This window comes from Amblyomma maculatum, chromosome 10 (genome assembly GCF_055883805.1).
Source record: "Amblyomma maculatum isolate TAMU_Amacu chromosome 10, ASM5588380v1, whole genome shotgun sequence".
Classification (NCBI taxonomy): Eukaryota; Metazoa; Arthropoda; class Arachnida; order Ixodida; family Ixodidae; genus Amblyomma; species Amblyomma maculatum.
Window position 1 is genome coordinate 2918486 of NC_139353.1, and position 18402 is coordinate 2936887.

General features: G+C 48.4%; 1 protein-coding gene across 1 annotated transcript in view; it reads left to right on the forward strand.

The window, feature by feature from the left end:
* Positions 1 to 18402, forward strand: part of LOC146175401 (xaa-Arg dipeptidase-like) — a 35865-nt gene that overhangs the window by 4268 nt on the left and 13195 nt on the right. The window contains exons 2-3 of the mRNA XM_084580744.1: positions 7458 to 7603; positions 11414 to 11563. Coding sequence (XP_084436870.1) covers positions 7458 to 7603; positions 11414 to 11563 — 296 coding nt within the window. The remainder of the gene's footprint in view (positions 1 to 7457; positions 7604 to 11413; positions 11564 to 18402) is intronic.

Below are 18402 nucleotides of genomic sequence, written 5' to 3' on the forward strand. Positions count from 1 at the left end.
ACCTCATCTGTCTCCTCAGGAACCTGTATGAAGGGCAAGAGGCCACAGTCAGAACTGGGCATGGTCTTACTGATTGGTTTCCGATTGAGAAAGGGGTGAGGCAAGGCTGCATACTGTCGCCCTGCCTATTTAACCTATATGCAGAGTGCATCATGAGGAAGGCCGGTCTGGACGAGTCTTCAGCTGGAGTGAAGATTGCTGGAAAACGTATCAACAACCTTAGATATGCGGATGATACCACTTTAATGGCAGAAAGTGAAGTGGAACTCAAGAGACTTCTGATGCGCGTACAAGAAGAGAGTGAGAAGTTTGGGCTTAAACTGAACATTAAAAAGACGAAGATCATGGCGTCTTGCCCTATCAAGTCCTGGAGCATCAATGGACAAGAAGTGGAAGCTGTGACAGATTTTCTGTTCTTGGGCGCCAAGATTACCTCGGAAGGAGACTGCAGCCATGAAATTAGGAGACGCCTGCTTCTGGGAAAGAGAGCAATGGTTAGCCTTGACCGCCTAGTAAAGAGCAGAGACATTAGTCTGCCAACCAAGATCCGTATAACCCGTGCTATGGTCTTTCCAGTTGTGATGTATGGATGCGAGAGTTGGACTGTGAAAAAGGCTGACCGCCGAAGAATTGACGCGTTTGAATTGTGGTGCTGGCGAAGACTCTTAAGAGTTCCTTGGACTGCCAGAAGATCAAATCAGTCGATATTGTCGACCATAAACCCTGACTGCTCATTGGAGGGTCAAATTCTAAAGTTAAAGCTCAGCTACTTTGGTCATCTGATGAGAAGAGAGGAGTCGCTGGAGAAAGATTTGATGTTGGGAAAGGTTGAGGGTCGCCGGAGAAGGGGTAGGCAGCGAACGCGATGGTTAGATGGCATTCTCGAGGCATTGCAGATGAAGCTATGTGATGTTAAGAAGATAGTGAGTGACCGGAAAGCGTGGCGTGACATGGTCCATAGGGTCACGAAGAGTCGGACACGACTGAACGCCTGAACTGAACTGAAACTGAACTGAACTTGCATGACCGTCCTCAAGAATTTGTCGTTTTGATCACGAAGGAAAAAAAAAAAAACGCGAGACAACCTGTCGCAAAAAGAGATGCACAAGGCCCAAGCCCCCCGCCTTAACAGGAAGAAAGAGGTTGGTTCTGCTGCATTTTTCCCATGTTGATGCCCACATGAAAACGGCAAAGACACGATGAATTTTTTGAATGCTAACACGCGTCACCGAAAGCACATTCATTACGTACCATATCTTTGCCACAAGGAAAACATTGCACACATAAGCGCGTGAGAACATTGACAACGGCTTGCCCTGCCATGAATCAGCTTTCTCTCTCGCTCTCTCTGCTTGGCCAGCCCAGAAAGGGGTGGGAACCGATGCTTGAAAGCGGTATAAAAGCGCTTCTAGTGAATGCGGTGTTGCCTTAGAAACGTGCCGTAGAACGTTATACTGCGGTGTATGTCGGTAATTATGAGCATGTTACTTACAGAAGTCGCAGTTACACGAGTAGCGAAGTACGTTTCCGCTACATTTCTTCTGCGCTCTGCGCACATGCAGAGCCATCTTGCGGCAAACACAGAAGAACCCCTCCTCGCAATGTGCGGCGCTGCCCCGACACGTGGCGCGCCACTCGCCCCTGACGTTTCGCCGTGCACCCTCACGGGTTGTAGAATCAAGCGTCTTTCCTTTCTTTAGATCACTATCTTCGCTCACCCGCTTCTCCCCTTCGGGCCGCGCGGGTACCAGTGCGAGGATGCCCCAATACCCTTGCGTTTAATAAGTTTTCTCGCTCTCTCCCCTTCCAACATCCAGCGTGCGTGAATTGAACAGTGGTGTTTAGGCGACGCGGCTCCTCTTTCCGCTCACAGCGCGATTGCTAGGTGCAGCGTCTGATGCCGGACGCTTCTGACGTGATCGCTGCGCTGTAGCGCTTCTGCTGGGAAAGCGTCCCCTGCGATGTGTGCCGAGCTGCTTCCGAGGAATCATGCTTCTGCGTGGTGCTCCCAAGCGAGATAGAGGACGATCCCATCAAGGCGTCAGCCCCATGATCGCGTTCGCCTTCATGGCGCGTCGCTGCCCGGCTTTCTCCCTCCGACACACCGAGTTGTTTGGTTCGTTCCGCTTGCTCAGGCGCACGTTTCGTTGCCGCGCCGAACGCTGCGTTGCTCGGCGCTCACCGCGTGATTCGTGAGTGCAAAGTCCGACGCGTGGCGCCTCATCAGTGATTGCTGCGCCGTAACGCATTGTCTTACACTCTTGGTACGTCGACGGGTTTTGTATTGCAGGGCCTTGTGCGCTCGCTCTTGAGACGCGTGTGATGGAAGCGGCGCCGTCTACCAGTGCCGGTAGCGCTGGGCGGTGCGAACGAGGTGCAATAACGCTATCGCGTTCCACTCTTGAAGGCGAAGCTTAAGCGTCCTTCAAATTTTTATTTTCCTTCTTCCTACAGCTACAATAACAACAACAACAACAACAAAATTCCCAGGTGGTCGAAATTACTCCGCAGCCCAAAGCCAGTAGCAGGCCCGTGCATTTTATTTTCCTTCTTCCTACAGCCACAATAACAACAAAATTCCCAGGTGGTCGAAATTACTCCGCAGCCCTCCACTATGGCTATCCTTTCCCTCTACTTTCACTCCCACCTTCCTCCCTTTCCTTACGGATCGGTTTAGGTGTCCACAGCACAAGTGTGACAGACACTGCGTCTTTCCATTATGAATCAATTATTAGTAATGCCGAAATGTACGTGTCTATTATTGGGCACCTCCGCCGCGCCGTGAGGAAGCTGATAGAGGAGGGAGTAGAAAGAAGGAAAATTGAGAAAGATTAGTACGCTGCGCATTAATTTAAGTGTAATTTGGTCTATTGGAAAGGAAATGCGTATTATCTACTACACTTCTTGGTTGGATCCCGCCGTGGTGCGCATTGGTTACGGCGCTCGACTACTGTTCCCAAGGACGCGGGATCGAATCCCGGCCTCGGAGGGCCGCTTTTCGATGGAGGCGAAAAGCAAGGCGCCCGTGTGCTGTGCGTTGTCAGTGCACGTTAAGGAACGCCAGGTGGTCGAAATTTCCGAAGCCCTCCATTACTGCGTCTCTCATAGCCTGAGTCGCCTTGGGATGTTAAACCCCACAAACCAACCAACCAAACCAACCAACTTCTTGGTTGACTCAGACCGTGGCGTAAGGGAAGGGAGGAAGGTGGGAGTGAAAGAAGGAGACAAAGGCATGCCGTAGAGGAGGGCTTCAGAAGAATTTCGGCCGTCTGGAGATCTTAACGTGCACTGATATCGCACAGCACATGGACGCCTTTTCAGTTCCTCTACACCTAAATTTTTATTGTGCTGTACGATGTCACTGCACTTTAAAAATATCCGGTTGGTCGAAATTACTTCAAAGCCCTCCACTACAGCTCCTCTTTCTCCCACCTTCTTTCCTTCTCTTAAGGTGCGGTTCAGGTGTAGCCCCGCCGGGGTTGTGCAGTAGTAAGACGCCCGACTACTGTACCACCCCGCCGGGGTGGCGCAGTGGTTACGACGCTCGACTACTGTTCCCAAGGACGCGGGATCGAATCCCGGCCTCGGCGGCAGCTTTTCGGTGGAGGCGAAAAGCAAGGCGTCCGTGTGCTGTGCGATGTCAGTGCACGTTAAAGAACCCCAGGTGGTCGAAATTTCCGGAGTCCTCCACTACGGCGTCTCTCATAGCCTGAGTTGCTTTGGGACGTTAAACCCCACAAACCAACCAAACCAACCAACCGACTACTGTACCGGAGTACCCGGGTTTGAACCCGACCTCGGCGGCTGCGTTTCGATGGAGGCGAAACGAAGAGGCGTCGTGTGTTGGGCGATGTCAGCGCACGCTAAAGATCCCCAGGTGGTCGAAATTACTCCGTAGCCCTTCACTACGGCTCCTCTTTCCCTCTTTTCACTTTCACTCCCACCTTCCTCTCTTCCCTTACGGCGCGGTTGAGGTGTCCACAGAAAACAAGTGAGACAGTTACCGCGCCTTTCCCTTCCTATAACAATCAGTTCAGGTGTCAACAGAAAAAAGTGACGGGGGTGAAGGGTGCCTGTTCCTGTCCCTACGGGGCTGGGACGGTGGATCAACGCCGCTTGCGGCGTGGACTTGCCAGCCACCGAATTTTAATCTGTTGTTGGCCGTCATTGCACCCGTCACCGCTTAGGTGGTGTATGACGGCTGTTGCGGCGCGCGTCTTTCTCGCTCTCTTCTTTTTCTTCTCTAATTTCTCTCTTCTGTCCGCACGAGGCAGCAGATAGATAGATAGATGGATTTATTGAAAGGAAAAGGCAGAGAGGTTGGCCGGAATAATTGAAATCTGGCCTGCTACCCTGTACTGAGGAAGGGGAAGGGGAGAAGAAAGAAGATCGTGATGGGTGATGATGTGGGAGAAGGCATATGAAATACATATCTACAGGCGCAGCAGAGATGGCTCAGGTATACAGAGCCAGTAGCAGGCCCGTGCATTTTCTTTCCCTTCTTCCTATAGCCAAAACAACAAAAAGTAACAGGCACAGCACCATTCCTTTCTTGTAAAACAAATATTAAAATATTATAGAAAATTTATGCAACCCTCGGTATCAGTCATGCATCTCCGTCAACACCTGTACCACGCTGTAGGGACAATGGAGGTCATGATTGGTAGTTTAGCAGTAACCCTCAATAACGAAGTGTGTAACAGCAATATAGACCTCTTCTACGTTTACAAACAAGGTGATCAAGGTGGCGCTGCAGTCGTCTGCGATCCCACATTAGGCAAAAAAAAACTGTGGCCAAGATTGTCAGCGTGTTATCTTGATGTGCAGGCGCATTTTTAGCACGCGAAATAGCCCTCCTCAGGGGGTTTACATGAATCCGATAAAAGTCGAGTCGGGTCCCCTTTTACAGGAAAAGGGCGAAACGCAGAGGAAGATTGCAAAACGCCAGTCATGAGTATCCCTGAAACTCGCTCTTTCTCTCGAATAGTTGACTCGTCCCGCATTAGGTCGAGTTCATGTAAACAAGGAGGTATTTCGTGAGCCTCAGTGGTAATGATAAAAGCGATACATGCCGGAGATACTCCGCGTACATGGCGTGCAGCGTCCGGAGAACCGCACGCCGTACCAGACGGAGAGTGTAGTAGTATAAAACTTTGCAGAGGCGCAACACAGGCGCCTAATACATCGATGGCCTGCTGGACGGGCAGTCGCTGTTCTTCACCCTCAGCACCAAACCAGGCCACCCAGGTCCAGATAGTATGGGAGGCGGTGGGAAAGAAACCCGATTGCAAGGCACACACGCGAAGTGTTGCTGCCCGCCAGGGAAAATGAGCAACGTTGTTATCTATTTGTCTTCGAATGCTTCGGATGCTTACAACTACTTTTAGTCGAGCAAGTAGAAGGTGGCTTTTCTCGCTCGTAAACAGCGCGCGAAAACCACGTATGAAGTAATACGCTGGAAACAGAATTGCACCCTCGGATGATTCTTCATACCGAGTGGCAATGAGCGCCGTCGGTAAGCACGAAGCCCCTCACTAGCGCCAAGTGGCTTGGGAGGGTTGTACTCCCCTGATGGGGCTGGGACAGGTAGGTCACCGCCGCTTGCGGCGGGGGCTAGCCTACCACAGAATGTTTATCTGTTGTAGGCCGTCATTGCACCCGCCACCGTTGCGGTGGTGGACGACGGCTGTTGTTGCGGCGCGCGTCTTTCTCTCCCTCTGTCTTTTCTTCTCTATTTTCTCTTCTGTCTGCACGAGGCAGCGGAGGTGGCTCAGCTACAGAGCCAGTAGCAGACCCGTGCATTTTCTTTTCTTTCTTCCTGCAGCCACAACTACAAGAAATACAAGCGGCTTTTAAGTAAGCTTGGCAACAAACAGTAGCTGGGGAATTGCGCATTGGCACCGCGCGGATTTTCTTACATTTGCTAGGGCGCCTACTATCCTTGCGTTATTCTTTGAAATCACCACGCTGCGCGCCTGTTGTATCGGCTCTGTTTGTGGGCGGCTGTCGGCGTTAACGTTCGCAATTTCATAATGTGTATTCACGCTTGAGCTGGCATTAAAATTACAGGCTGAAGCGGTCGCGGTCGTTCCGTAGTTAGGGTGACCATGCAGTTCAGTCCTGACCACCATGTCCGCGTTTAAATGTGTACGATAAGCTCAGAATGCGACAGTGCGCCATGCCGTACGTATATAGCTCATGTAAAGATCCTCAGAGAGTCTTAATCACGAGCCCATATGTCGCTCGGCAATGCTGCACACCACAACTCGCATTCACAATCAGACGCTGTGAATACGACTAAAACCGCTCGGTATATACAAAATGCAGCTCCAATTGAGGAAATTAGCGGCTGTGAACGCGCAGTGACAATATTCATCACAAAATAGGTTAAAATATTCTGAGGTGAACACGGCGATGGTTAGCCGTGCAACATAACCACGGAAGAGTTCAACACAGATCATTCGCTCAGGAGCTCACTGCGCATGCGTGCAATTACGAAAGTGAAAAGATAACGTGCTTTAGGAATTGTTTACATAAGTAAACACATCTAGGCATGCTCTAAAAACAGCAATAAAATATACTGGTTGCCTCATCCACATATGTTTCGTGCGCATCCGCACCGGCACCAAAACAGAGATCCCATTACGTGCCATAAAGAAGGCCAATCTCGAGTTACTCGCGGCATTTGAGCAAGTAGACCACTCTGATGTAAAGGTGAATGAGCTCCGGCTTAGCCGTGACAAAGTGCGTGCAGTATATTCGATTAGCAGACGTCGGTATCCAGCCTTCGTGCTTCACCGCGTCGGCCCACTGTTCACGGCGACCTTCGTCGGCAAAAAACCTGAAAAAGCTTACTAAACTCCCCTTTCGCACATATGCCACTGTGACGCAACTATTGGGCACGGCTCTGTTTTTTTTTTTTTTCGGTAACAGCAAAGATGCATCTCTACGGCAGAACAAGTAAAGCCGTAGAGATGCATCTTTTTCAGAAGAAGGCGAACTGCATGCAAGTTATTCATTGGTTTGAAACGGTGTAGTAGCTCCTAATGCGGCTGCTAATCACAATTTCTGGTGATTCTGACAAAACTCCCCATTTGTTTGTTCCTCTTTCTCTCCGCGTTATGCTCTGGCTGCCTTCTTCAGACTTTTTCCGATGCTCATATGAAAGAGTTCCGTATTTCAGGTTTCTCAATCGCCATTTATAAGCCGCACCTTGCATATGTTGTATGCATTTACAATTTATTGGTTCTGAATGGATAGAGAAGTTCAGATTACGACAAAAAGACAACTAAAATGTGAGGTAATGACACAGTTGTTAGCACTGTTCACTCAGACTATTGCGCAGACTCAGACTATAATTAGGCTATATTTTCTAATTCTATTCTTCTTTTTCTTTTTTTTTTTCAATTGGTCAAAAATAGATAAGCTTTTCCTGTGAATCTCATCCTGGTATGCAGGTCCCACCGTTGCGCTGATGGTAGAGTATGACGCACTTCCGGATTTGGGTCACGCCTGCGGCCACAACCTGATTGCCGAAGCCTCCGTGGGCGCCGCCATCGCTGCCATGGAAGCTATGAAGAGTACATCGGCAGCCAGAGGCAAGGTTTGGTGAACGTTATTATTATTATTATTATTGTCAGTTGTAGTCACTGACCAGTTATGGAAAATTACATTTTCCAGCGGTTGTCATTGCAGCGGTTGCATCCATGAAGTGCCATCCATGAAGGCCTACGGCACGTAATATAGGACTTATGCAAAAGTGCTGCTGCTCGCGTTTCCGTCATGTTTGTGGGTAGTTGAAGTGGGGAGCGGCATAGTGGGGGATTGCGTGGCCGGCTGGAATAATGCTCGTTGTCGCCGAGAGGGTCGACATACTGTTGTGTCCTTGCGCTGCACAAAAGGATGTGGAAGAAAAGAAGCAACAAGTTATATCTATTGAGATTTTTTTTTTCTTGTGGCCTTGCAATAATCCGCTGCCGCATGGTTCTCGCGCAGTAGACACACTTTGTATCACCGGCACAGCTAAACTCTTATTTATCCTGCTTTTAAAGATTACAAATTTGCACTTGGTACAAAGGCACACGAATTATATCGCCCATTATGTGTTACATATGTCTGGACTAAGATTTCGCATAGCCGTTTCGCGCAAAAGATCAGGAAATGTGTTGCCTATGATTTACTTATTGCGCCAAATCATCTTAGATTTTGCTGCGGCATGCATGCAAGCTGTCGGTGGATTTTCTACGTCTGAATACGCCCAAGTATAGAACACGTTGCGAAACGTCAGCGGCACCGTACTGCTCTCTTAAATTCGAACGCAAAATTTTAATGTCTTTACACATTTGATCCATCGCTGAATCGAATATCTTCGACTCGGTTCAGTTTAAGGAGGTGCGTCTCCACAACTTGCTGTGTAAGACGCAGTTGTATACGTGGCAGTTTCTACCACTTAGCTGCACTCATCTAGCTCAAGTTCGCATTAGTGCTGTTGCTGCACTAATGGCGATCACTGTGTTTTTTACTTTTTTCATTTAATGCGAGATTTGTTTCATTCTCAGTTTATAAAATGCATTAAAAAGGGGCCCCGAATTATTTTCGCGCACGCTGGCTTTGTTTTCTCCCATGTAAAAACCCGAATAATGCTGTTTTTATATTTTGTTTACCTTCATGGTACAGCTCTCCAGTGTACTGCATCTAAACTGAGTCGCGAGGTAGAGATTGAAACCGTGGACGATTGGCCACTACCCACAAAGCAATATTGCTTGTAGCGAACCTTAGTTGGTAAATGTGAGGTTTGCTACTGCGGTTGTCATAGCAGCTAGTGAAACAAGCGTACGCATGTGTCCTCCGGTTTAGTTTATCCCAAAATACCCAACACTACAAATACATACACGACATTTTGTGCACGCTGGGCACACTTTACTACTTTACTGAGTTGTAATGTTTGTTGTTTTGCCATCTGCGAGAAAAGGTTCTTTCTTTTGTAGGACAACACTTTCTTTTGTAGGACTCCCACAAGTAGCGACTCGTCCGAAGCTTTAAAATATATAACTACTCTGAACAGTGACACTATATTCCTGCAGCCTACAACTGCCCAGGAAATAACATCTGTAATCCAGAATCTAAAAAAAAACAAAAAAAAAACAGCACATCCCGATATACCGATGACCTCCGGGTGCGACCTGTGAAACACGTAGCCGACATCATAGCGCCAGGATTTACCAACATATTTAATACATGTTTAATGACAGCAGCTTTTCCGGCCACAATGTAGATAGCAAAATTTAAATTATATATAAAAGAGGCGACAGAAATGATCTGGGCAACTATAGACCCGTGTCTATACTGCCTGTGTTCTCGAAGGCTTTTGAAAAACTTTTGCACATACGCTTAACCATTGTCATTGAAAAATACAAACTACTTATTTCACATCACTTTAGTTTCACTAAAATAAATCAACGGGACTGGCACTTCTTGCAAAAACATTTTATTCTTGAACAGTTTGAGCAAAACTCTGTGGCACTTGGTATATTTGTCGATTTTTCAAAGGCCTTAGATTTAGTTAATTACAATATTTTGTTGCAAAAATTACAGCGATATGGCATCCGAGGAACTGCTTTAAAACTAATGCGATTATATTTATCATAAAGAAAGCAAGTGGTTCAGCTAATAATGCCTGCTATGCAGTTAAATCTATTCATACTGGTGTATCACAAGGTGGCATATTAGGACCCTTGCTGTTTAATCTATACATTAATGATATTGTAAACATAAACCCTGAAGTAAAATTTATTATGTATGCGGATGATGTTCGTATCCTCTTCTCTGGAAAAAATACTCGAGGAAGATGGGCAACGATTAATTGCATGCGTATAAATTAACAAAAAACTAAAGTAGTTATTTTCTGGCCAGTAGACAAAATAGTCTTACCGCATCATGCCATAGTACTAAATTCCCGTAACGTAGAAATTGTGGAGAGCTTCAAATGTCTTGGCGTAATTATCCCCTCCCATATGTCTTGGAACGATCACATAAACTCTCTCACAACAAAGTTGACTCAAATCATAGGCTGATTGGCCGATTAAAACAACAACTGTCAACGAGAACTAAATTGCTTTTACATAACTCCCTTTTTTATTCGCATGTTAACTGTTCTCAACTAGCGTGGAAAACTCAGCGCCGTCTACCTTACAACGCATTCATCTTTTGCAGAGAAAATCCATTCGTGACGCTTAAAATGCATCAAATCGATCCCACACTGCAGATCTTTTTCATATTCCCAGGGTAATAAGTATATACAGCTTATATAAATACCGACTCAGTGTGAAAATAAAAACTGAATTAAGACAAAACTTGAATACTTTACAATGCCTTGCTAATTTGCAAGCCGATTAACCACGATGCCAAACTAGACATGCATAAAGGTGGATAGTTCCTACTCCTCGTCTGAACACCGGGCAACAGCACCTATCCGACACTTACTCTCTCTTTTCAACGGTTACGAATTAAATGGCTTTGATTTGGTTTGTTCTTATCGGAATCTCCGGCTTATGTACAGGGCATAATTTTGAATTATTATTTTATGCTTTCTTGTTCCTCTGTGGTGTGAATTGTAATTTAAACCTTTTTTTTTGTTCCGAACATGATTATTATGTTGTATGCTAACTCCACCTTATGTGCAAACTTATGTAAATTTAATGTACTTGTGTGCCTCTTCTGCCAAAATAAAAAACGGGGGCTGTGGGCTGGTCAAGCTGCCCGCGAACAGCTTTTCCCCGCCGCCCTCCCATAAAATGTATGATGGAAAATAAAGATTATTATTATTAGTTTACTCGAACTCAGTCACGTACATCTAACACTGAAACAACCCACCGTAACAGAGGCGTAACTAACATGTCGCTGTTACCACGGTGAAATATCATCACGAGCTGCCGTGTAACAATCTCCTAACATGGCAAAATAAACAATGATATGACCTGCGCCTTTTAAAACTACTTCCTGAATCATCTGCTTCCGCAGCAAACGACTCGATCTGTCTGGCCGCGCACCGTTGGCCCTGTAGTTCCTTTCCTTTAAATGATGTAGCTTGCGTCTGGTAGGCCTTGGTGCTCGTCAACGCGGGGGTGATAAGGACAATTGCTCATTAGCGTCAGCAACCTATCGTGCACAATTGATGCTGAGTACTTTTGGGTAATTCTGCTGTTAAATAGAAAGGATAAGGAAATATATACATATCCCACGTATTCCCTTAGGTACCCTACGAAAGTCGAATGTGATTCGTGCATGACACTTTTTGGGGTATCGCGGTAGCTAATATACGTGGTACTGTCCGCATAATTTGTTAGCGGTTTTTATTTTGCCGTTTTCTAGGCTGGTGCCAGACGTTAAATGTGTAGCATTTTTTTCCTCCTAGCTCGTAGTTCTCGGCACTCCTGCGGAAGAGAACCACTGCGGCAAGGGTCTGTTGCTGCAAAAAGGGGCTTTCCAGGACATCGACGTCGCCCTGATGGCCCACCCGATACACCAAGACTCTTTAAGGGCCGGCTTCAACGCTTCGCAAAAAGTGAGTTGACGTGACCCATTCCATTTCAAAAGGGCAGTTTTCCTTTCGAGATCGAATTCATTTACAACGAGGCTGGGTGAAGAACGCTCAGCAAAGCTTTGTTATTTTGGTTGCAGCAAGTCTAGACTCAAAAAATGTCCAATGGCCGACCCTGACCAGGGGACATGGTCGAAATCTGTAGCATATTGATCAAATAATTAATTCTACATGGCCACTGAGATAAAAAACGCTGTTACTTCATTGTCAGCGCCTCAGCACAGCAGAGAACGAAAAGTAAGCAGTTTTTGCCGAAAGCCTTTCTTATCTCATGATGAAAATCTCACGTGCGCGAGACCTGTCCGCGACACTCCACGAGATGTGCTCTTTTTGCCTAGTGTTTCTGCCGTCTCCATGGGAACGTAGGGTGCGCGATGACGAACGACGACGTAACACCAATCTCACGCTTGGCGGAGCATTGCAACGACTGTTCGCCAAGGAACGCCAAGCGACAGGAGCGACGGGGTATCGTGCAATCCCGCACTTGCAGGGGCACTGCAACAAACTTGTGCCAATGGAAATACATTTCGAGTGTGCGGCACGAGCCCTGGAATTGCTAGCAAAAGCCATACAAGAGCGCGCGATGTACTGTGTGCAGCAGCAACGCTCAGGCTTTCGCATTTCAGAGCACTGGAGGTTCTGGAGTGTCCAGCGTTTCTGCTGTCTTCATGGTAACGTAGGGTGCGCGATGACGAACGACGACGTAACACCAATCTCACGCTTGGCGGAGCATTGCAACGACTGCGCGCCAAGGAACGCCAAGCGACAGGAGCGACGGGGTATCGTGCAATCTCGTACTTGCAGGGGCACTGCAACAAACTTGTGCCAATGGAAATACATTTCGAGTGTGCGGCACGAGCCCTGGAATTGCTAGCAAAAGCCATACAAGAGCGCGCGATGTACTGTGTGCAGCAGCAACGCTCAGGCTTTCGCATTTCAGAGCACTGGAGGTTCTGGAGTGTCCAGCGTTTCTGCTGTCTTCATGGTAACGTAGGGTGCGCGATGACGAACGACGACGTAACACCAATCTCACGCTTGGCGGAGCATTGCAACGACTGCGCGCCAAGGAACGCCAAGCGACAGGAGCGACGGGGTATCGTGCAATCTCGCACTTGCAGGGGCACTGCAACAAACTTGTGCCAATGGAAATACATTTCGAGTGTGCGGCACGAGCCCTGGAATTGCTAGCAAAAGCCATACAAGAGCGCGCGATGTACTGTGTGCAGCAGCAACGCTCAGGCTTTCGCATTTCAGAGCACTGGAGGTTCTGGAGTGTCCAGCGTTTCTGCTGTCTTCATGGTAACGTAGGGTGCGCGATGACGAACGACGACGTAACACCAATCTCACGCTTGGCGGAGCATTGCAACGACTGCGCGCCAAGGAACGCCAAGCGACAGGAGCGACGGGGTATCGTGCAATCTCGCACTTGCACGAGCCCAGCAGCGAACGTGTGCCATGGGAAGGAAATGTTTCCATTGTGCGGCACGAGCCCTGGCCTTGCTAGAAAACGCCATACAAGGTGTGCGCGACGTACTTACTGCCTGTAGCAGCAACGCGCAAGGATGCATACAATAAAACGTACCAACCAACGTCCCATCCGGACTATAAAAGACTCCCTCATGACTTTCTACGCCAGCCTATCACTGAAACTGAAGTTTAGTTTGGTTTTGGTTTGTGGGGCTTAACGTCCCAAAACGACTCAGGCTATGAGAGACGCCGTAGTGGACGACTCCGGAAATTTCGACCACCTGGGGTTCTTTAACGTGCACTGACATCGCACAGCACACGGGTACCTTGCTTTTCGCCTCCAATTGAAAAGCGGCCGCCGAGGCCGGGATTCGATCCCGCGTCCGTGGGAACAGTAGTCGAGCGCCGTAACCACTGCGCCACCCCGGCGGGGTGAAATAAAGGCAGAATTTCAGAACCTAAATACCTCTTAAGCTCCCGGAGTAGACGGTAACTCCAATAAAGCTCTGCGAAACTTAGATACCTCCTCCACAATCGCCTTAACCAATTACTTTAATGAATGCTGGCAACAAGGCACTTTTCCGGCCCAGTGGAAGGAGGCAAAAGTAGTCTTCGTACCAAAACCAGGCAAACCGCTTCTCCCCACTAATCATCGACCTATTTCCCTCACTTCTTGTGTCGGAAAACTAATAGAGCACGTTATTCATACACGACTAAGCAGCTTTCTAGAGGAACGGGAGCTCTGGCCCAATTACATGTTTCGTTTCCGTCCGGGTCGGGCCAATCAAGATGTTTTCCTGCAGCTAAAGTACCGCATACCTGATTAAAAAAAAACTGAGGCTTAGTTTGGTTAAGCCTGGTCAGATGCGAAGCATATTGATGGCTAAACTCGGCTTTCCATGGTTCCATGGCACGCTTCCGTCGCCTAGAGGCATTCATTACAACGATCCAAACGTGTCGACGTACTACTAGACTCACTGTCCATACTAGTGGAAGCGTTGCTCGTATCAGTGGAGCATCGTTGTCGCCGAGCCGCATGCCGAGCACGCTCCTTGGCCAAATGTTCTTCCCGCTCTTCTGGGCTCTCTGCAGCACGCCGCAGCCTTCGCTTTTCATTCCACCGCTCGGCTGCACTCCCTGGAGGCATCGCCACCTTTTGTGAGGGTCTACTGGAGGCGAGCGCAATCGTCTCCCCTTTATATATAAAACTGCGCTATACCACGTGGTCCGCACAGCGTGCAACCGCAGCCGACGGCGCGAGCCGGTCCCCGTCTCTCCTCTGTCGTGACGTAAGCGTATCACGTGGTGTGACGTCACCATACCACGTGGTCCGCACGGCGTGCAACCGCAGCCGACGGCGCGAGCCGGTCCCCCGTCTCTCCTCTGTCGTGACGTCAGCGTATCACGTGGTGTGACGTAGCATTCTACATTCTTTGCACGGCGTGTAACCGTCACGAAGGGCTGTGGTTTACCTCTAGCAATATGCTTCGCATAAAACTTGCGATACACGAGCCATTCTTGGGGTCGACCTCACTAAAGCATTTGATAGGGTTGCACACTCTGCCATTCTTAATAATCTACAAACACTACAAGTAGGCAGCCAAATGCATAACTATACATAAGGGCCTTCCTCAGCAACCGAACAGCGACTCTCACAGACTCTCACACTGGGCCCTCATACGCTTCCAAACATCAAGATCGGTGCTCGGAGAACACCTCAAGGAGCGGTCCTTTCACCGACATTCTTTAACAGTGCCCTTATTTATCCCCCAAAACAACTTCCTGAAACTGCAGGCATACATTTCGCTGACATCACTGTCTGGGCATGCCGAGGCTATGATGCCACCATAGAGACTAACCTCCAAACAGCCATCAACACTATTGGAACCTATGTGAAGGAGAGAGGCCTATCGGGCTTCCCGCCTAAATCTCAACTCTTCATTTACCGACCCAAATCCACTCATCTTGGTAGCCCACCTATCACTCTGGTACTCGGTACTTAACCGATTTTCGTAGTAACTCAAATCAAATTACTAGGAATGACTCTCTACTCCGATGGAGCACATGGAGATGTAATCAAAGCAATCCAGACTCATGCTCATCAAACTACTTGGCTCATCCGTCGCGCAGCACCTCGGAAAACAGGCCTTCATGAAAGGAATAGACTTCGTCTCACACAAGCATACGTTACCAGCAGAGTCGCATGCGCTCTCCCATACTTACTCGTCACTAGCAAAGAACGCGATTAAGTGAACGCTTTACTCCGCAGTTGTACAAAACCAGCTCTGCGCCTTCCTCCCAACACCTCGACACTCCACTTACTCAAGGTTGGGGCCCATAATACGTATGAAGAACTCTGTGAAGCCACGCTGACAGCCTAGGCAGCCCGCCTTTCGCGTACACCAGCAGGTCGCGCACTGCTCTCTTCTCTACACATAATCCCTATAGGACTCCCATCTGGAAGCACCCCATTACCTCCTGCAATTCACTCCAACATTTTAGTCTCCCCCTGCCTAAAAACATGAACCCGGAACGGTACGGGAATCGCAGAACAGGCAGGGCGCAAACCTTACGCAGACAATATGGAGAAGACTTCAATGTAGCATATACAGGTGCGGTCACTTGTGCAAACAGGTACTACTAGCAGTTACAAAGAATCATGCAAAACTTCTCTCTGTTTGCTGAATTCTCACCGATTCTACAACAGAGGCGGAGGAGGCAGCCATTGCGCTAGCCAGGACACCCACACCCGCCAGTAAATAATCTCGGTCTGTCGACCTTAGTTGGACACCGGCAAGTGCGTGCCTTCCCGGTAATGAGGGGCTCACTCCCTGGCCCGAGGTCTCACTTTCTAGGTTGGGGACGAACGGCCTTCATCAGATGCCGGGGAGTGCCTGCTGTCCTTTCGTTACATCCTTAACTACTACCGCAAAATAGGAGGACTTGCGCATCCCCTGCCCCGACTCTCACAATAACACAAGGTGTCATTGGCGCAAGCTACAAACGCGTACAGCCCCATACACCATCCTTCCCCACGCCTGCTTTCCTGATCAGTTTTCTTCTTCCTGCAAGCTCTTTTTTAACCTGGTGACTTTCTGCACACACTACTCACCTGCCCCTCATTCCCACATCCTCCTTCACCAGAAGTTGCCCTAGATTACTGGGAGAGCCTACTCATCAGCACGCGCTATGAGGATCAGCGCATGATTATTACTAGCGCTCTCGCTAGGATAGCCTTCCAAGGGCTTTTCTTTGCTTTGTAAGAGGGCTCTGCGTACATGGAGGTTGCTCTCAAATGCAGTGTAGGGGCTACGCCCCCACACTCTGTAATATTGGTAATAAATGTTTCTACCACCACCAGGCCTTCGCATTTGTGAACACTGCAGATTCTGCTGTAATCTGAGAAGTTTTGTAGCGAGAGCTACACTGGGCTACCAGTCGAGAATTTTGCGTTGGCCGGGAGAGGCGAGTTGTGCGCATGCGCCGTCATCATGGCAACCGAGGAGGAGCAGCCGATGCTTCGTGCACTTCGCCGTCGCCACGGCAAGCCGCGACCGAGCGCCCCCTCCACTGTCGCAGCCGCTCGGGACGTCACGCGGATGAGCAGTTGTGCGCATGCGCCGATGCCGTGATAACCAGAGACCCCACAGGCATAGAGTTCCTTACACTAACTAGAGGGAAAGCTGAGGGCGCTGCACTTCAGCCACCATGGGCGCGCTAAGAATCATGGGCCGGTGTGCTACTTGTTGCGGGACAGTCGGTTTTTTTTCGAGTACGTGGAGTGGCGTTACTGCAATGTTTTTTTTTGTTATCATCATCATCTGAAGGTGCGTACATAGACCGCGAAAGCCATAGTAACGAAGGCGCAAAAGCAGACGTCGCCAATAAATGGTTTCTGTTTCCCGAAATGCCACTAAAAACTTCCTTAAGTGATGGCACAACGATAAATATTTTCATAACATTTTTCTATTTCAAAGTTTGCCTATTAAGTGCGAAATATTGGTATTTGTGCTGCTCAAAACTAAGCCAATAGGAGAAAGGGCCATCGCTTATATTGGATAAATCTCACACTGGCATTCTGTTTCTCTCTCTTTTTATAATTTATAGTCACAATATTCAATCTTAGGACATTATTTACGGTAGAACAACGTTTATCTTTGCATTAGTTTTGGCCAAAAGTTGTAGTTCTGCACTCGGTAGCTCTCCGGCCCATGATGCTTTGAGCGCCCATGGTGGCTGAACTGGCCGTCTGGAAACTCCATGTAAACGCCCATAGACGGCAGCACAGCTTTCCCTCTAGGTAAGAGTAAGAAACTCTATGCCCACAGGTGAGCCGCGCGCTTCGTCGCCTCCTCGCCGCACGGCGCTGTATCACCCGAACCGCGCGTTGCATGAGCATCATTGCGTATAAAAGGCGGAGATGAAATAGGCGGCTATATCACAACGTTTAACATGGATGCAGAGGAGAATCCAGCCGCTCCTAAAGGGCGGTATGGACAAGAGAAGATTGACGCTTCCGATCCTTAAGTTTTCGACTGGAACTTGGCTACTCAGCAAAAAGACAATGATAGCAAGAAGGCGAAGAGAGCACCGGAGACTTCCGAATAGAGAGGAATGGCTTGTCAAATGGAGATGCCAGACTACCAAGTATAATATACAGTGCACAACCGTCGAGATAGAGCCTATGGAAGACGTCAGTAAACGGGTTCTATACTAAAGGGATTACGAAATCGAAAAAAAAAATTGTGTGGTACTTTGGACTACTGAAGTGCGATAAGGCGAAAGCCTTTGTTTGAAACTTCGCTGATTCCTGGTTTTACTGCGTCTGTTTCTTTAGGCTGTGTAGTGCGGCGTCCGAGGAAGCGCGCTGCACGGGCGCCTTGATCGGTATGACGCGATAGCTCAAGCTACCAGTCAATATATAAAGTCTCGCTTTAACCGAGCCTTATGAACGTGCCTGTGTTCATGGGGATAACGTTAATGCAAGGGTCTTGGCAGGCTGATTCTGATATCACCCTTCCATATGAAAGGAGAGACCCGATTTGGCAGCGCCTGCAGAACGTAATGTCAGGATGCCCTACGTTCAGTTAGTGCTCGGCCATGTCAGCTGCCAGCTACCGCCTTCCACGTAACGAAAGCTTATTAAGGCTTATGTATTATTACGTCCCTCTTTGGGGGGCGTGGGCCCAGGGTGGCCCACCTTGACCTATGGTGGCCGTCATCTTGAGTGGAATTACGTGACCTAGGTTGGTCACAAAGTGTGATAACTTCTGCAAACGACAGTATGAGCCATTAAAGGCTTTCTCCTTACTAGTATAGACGAAATGAAGACTTCT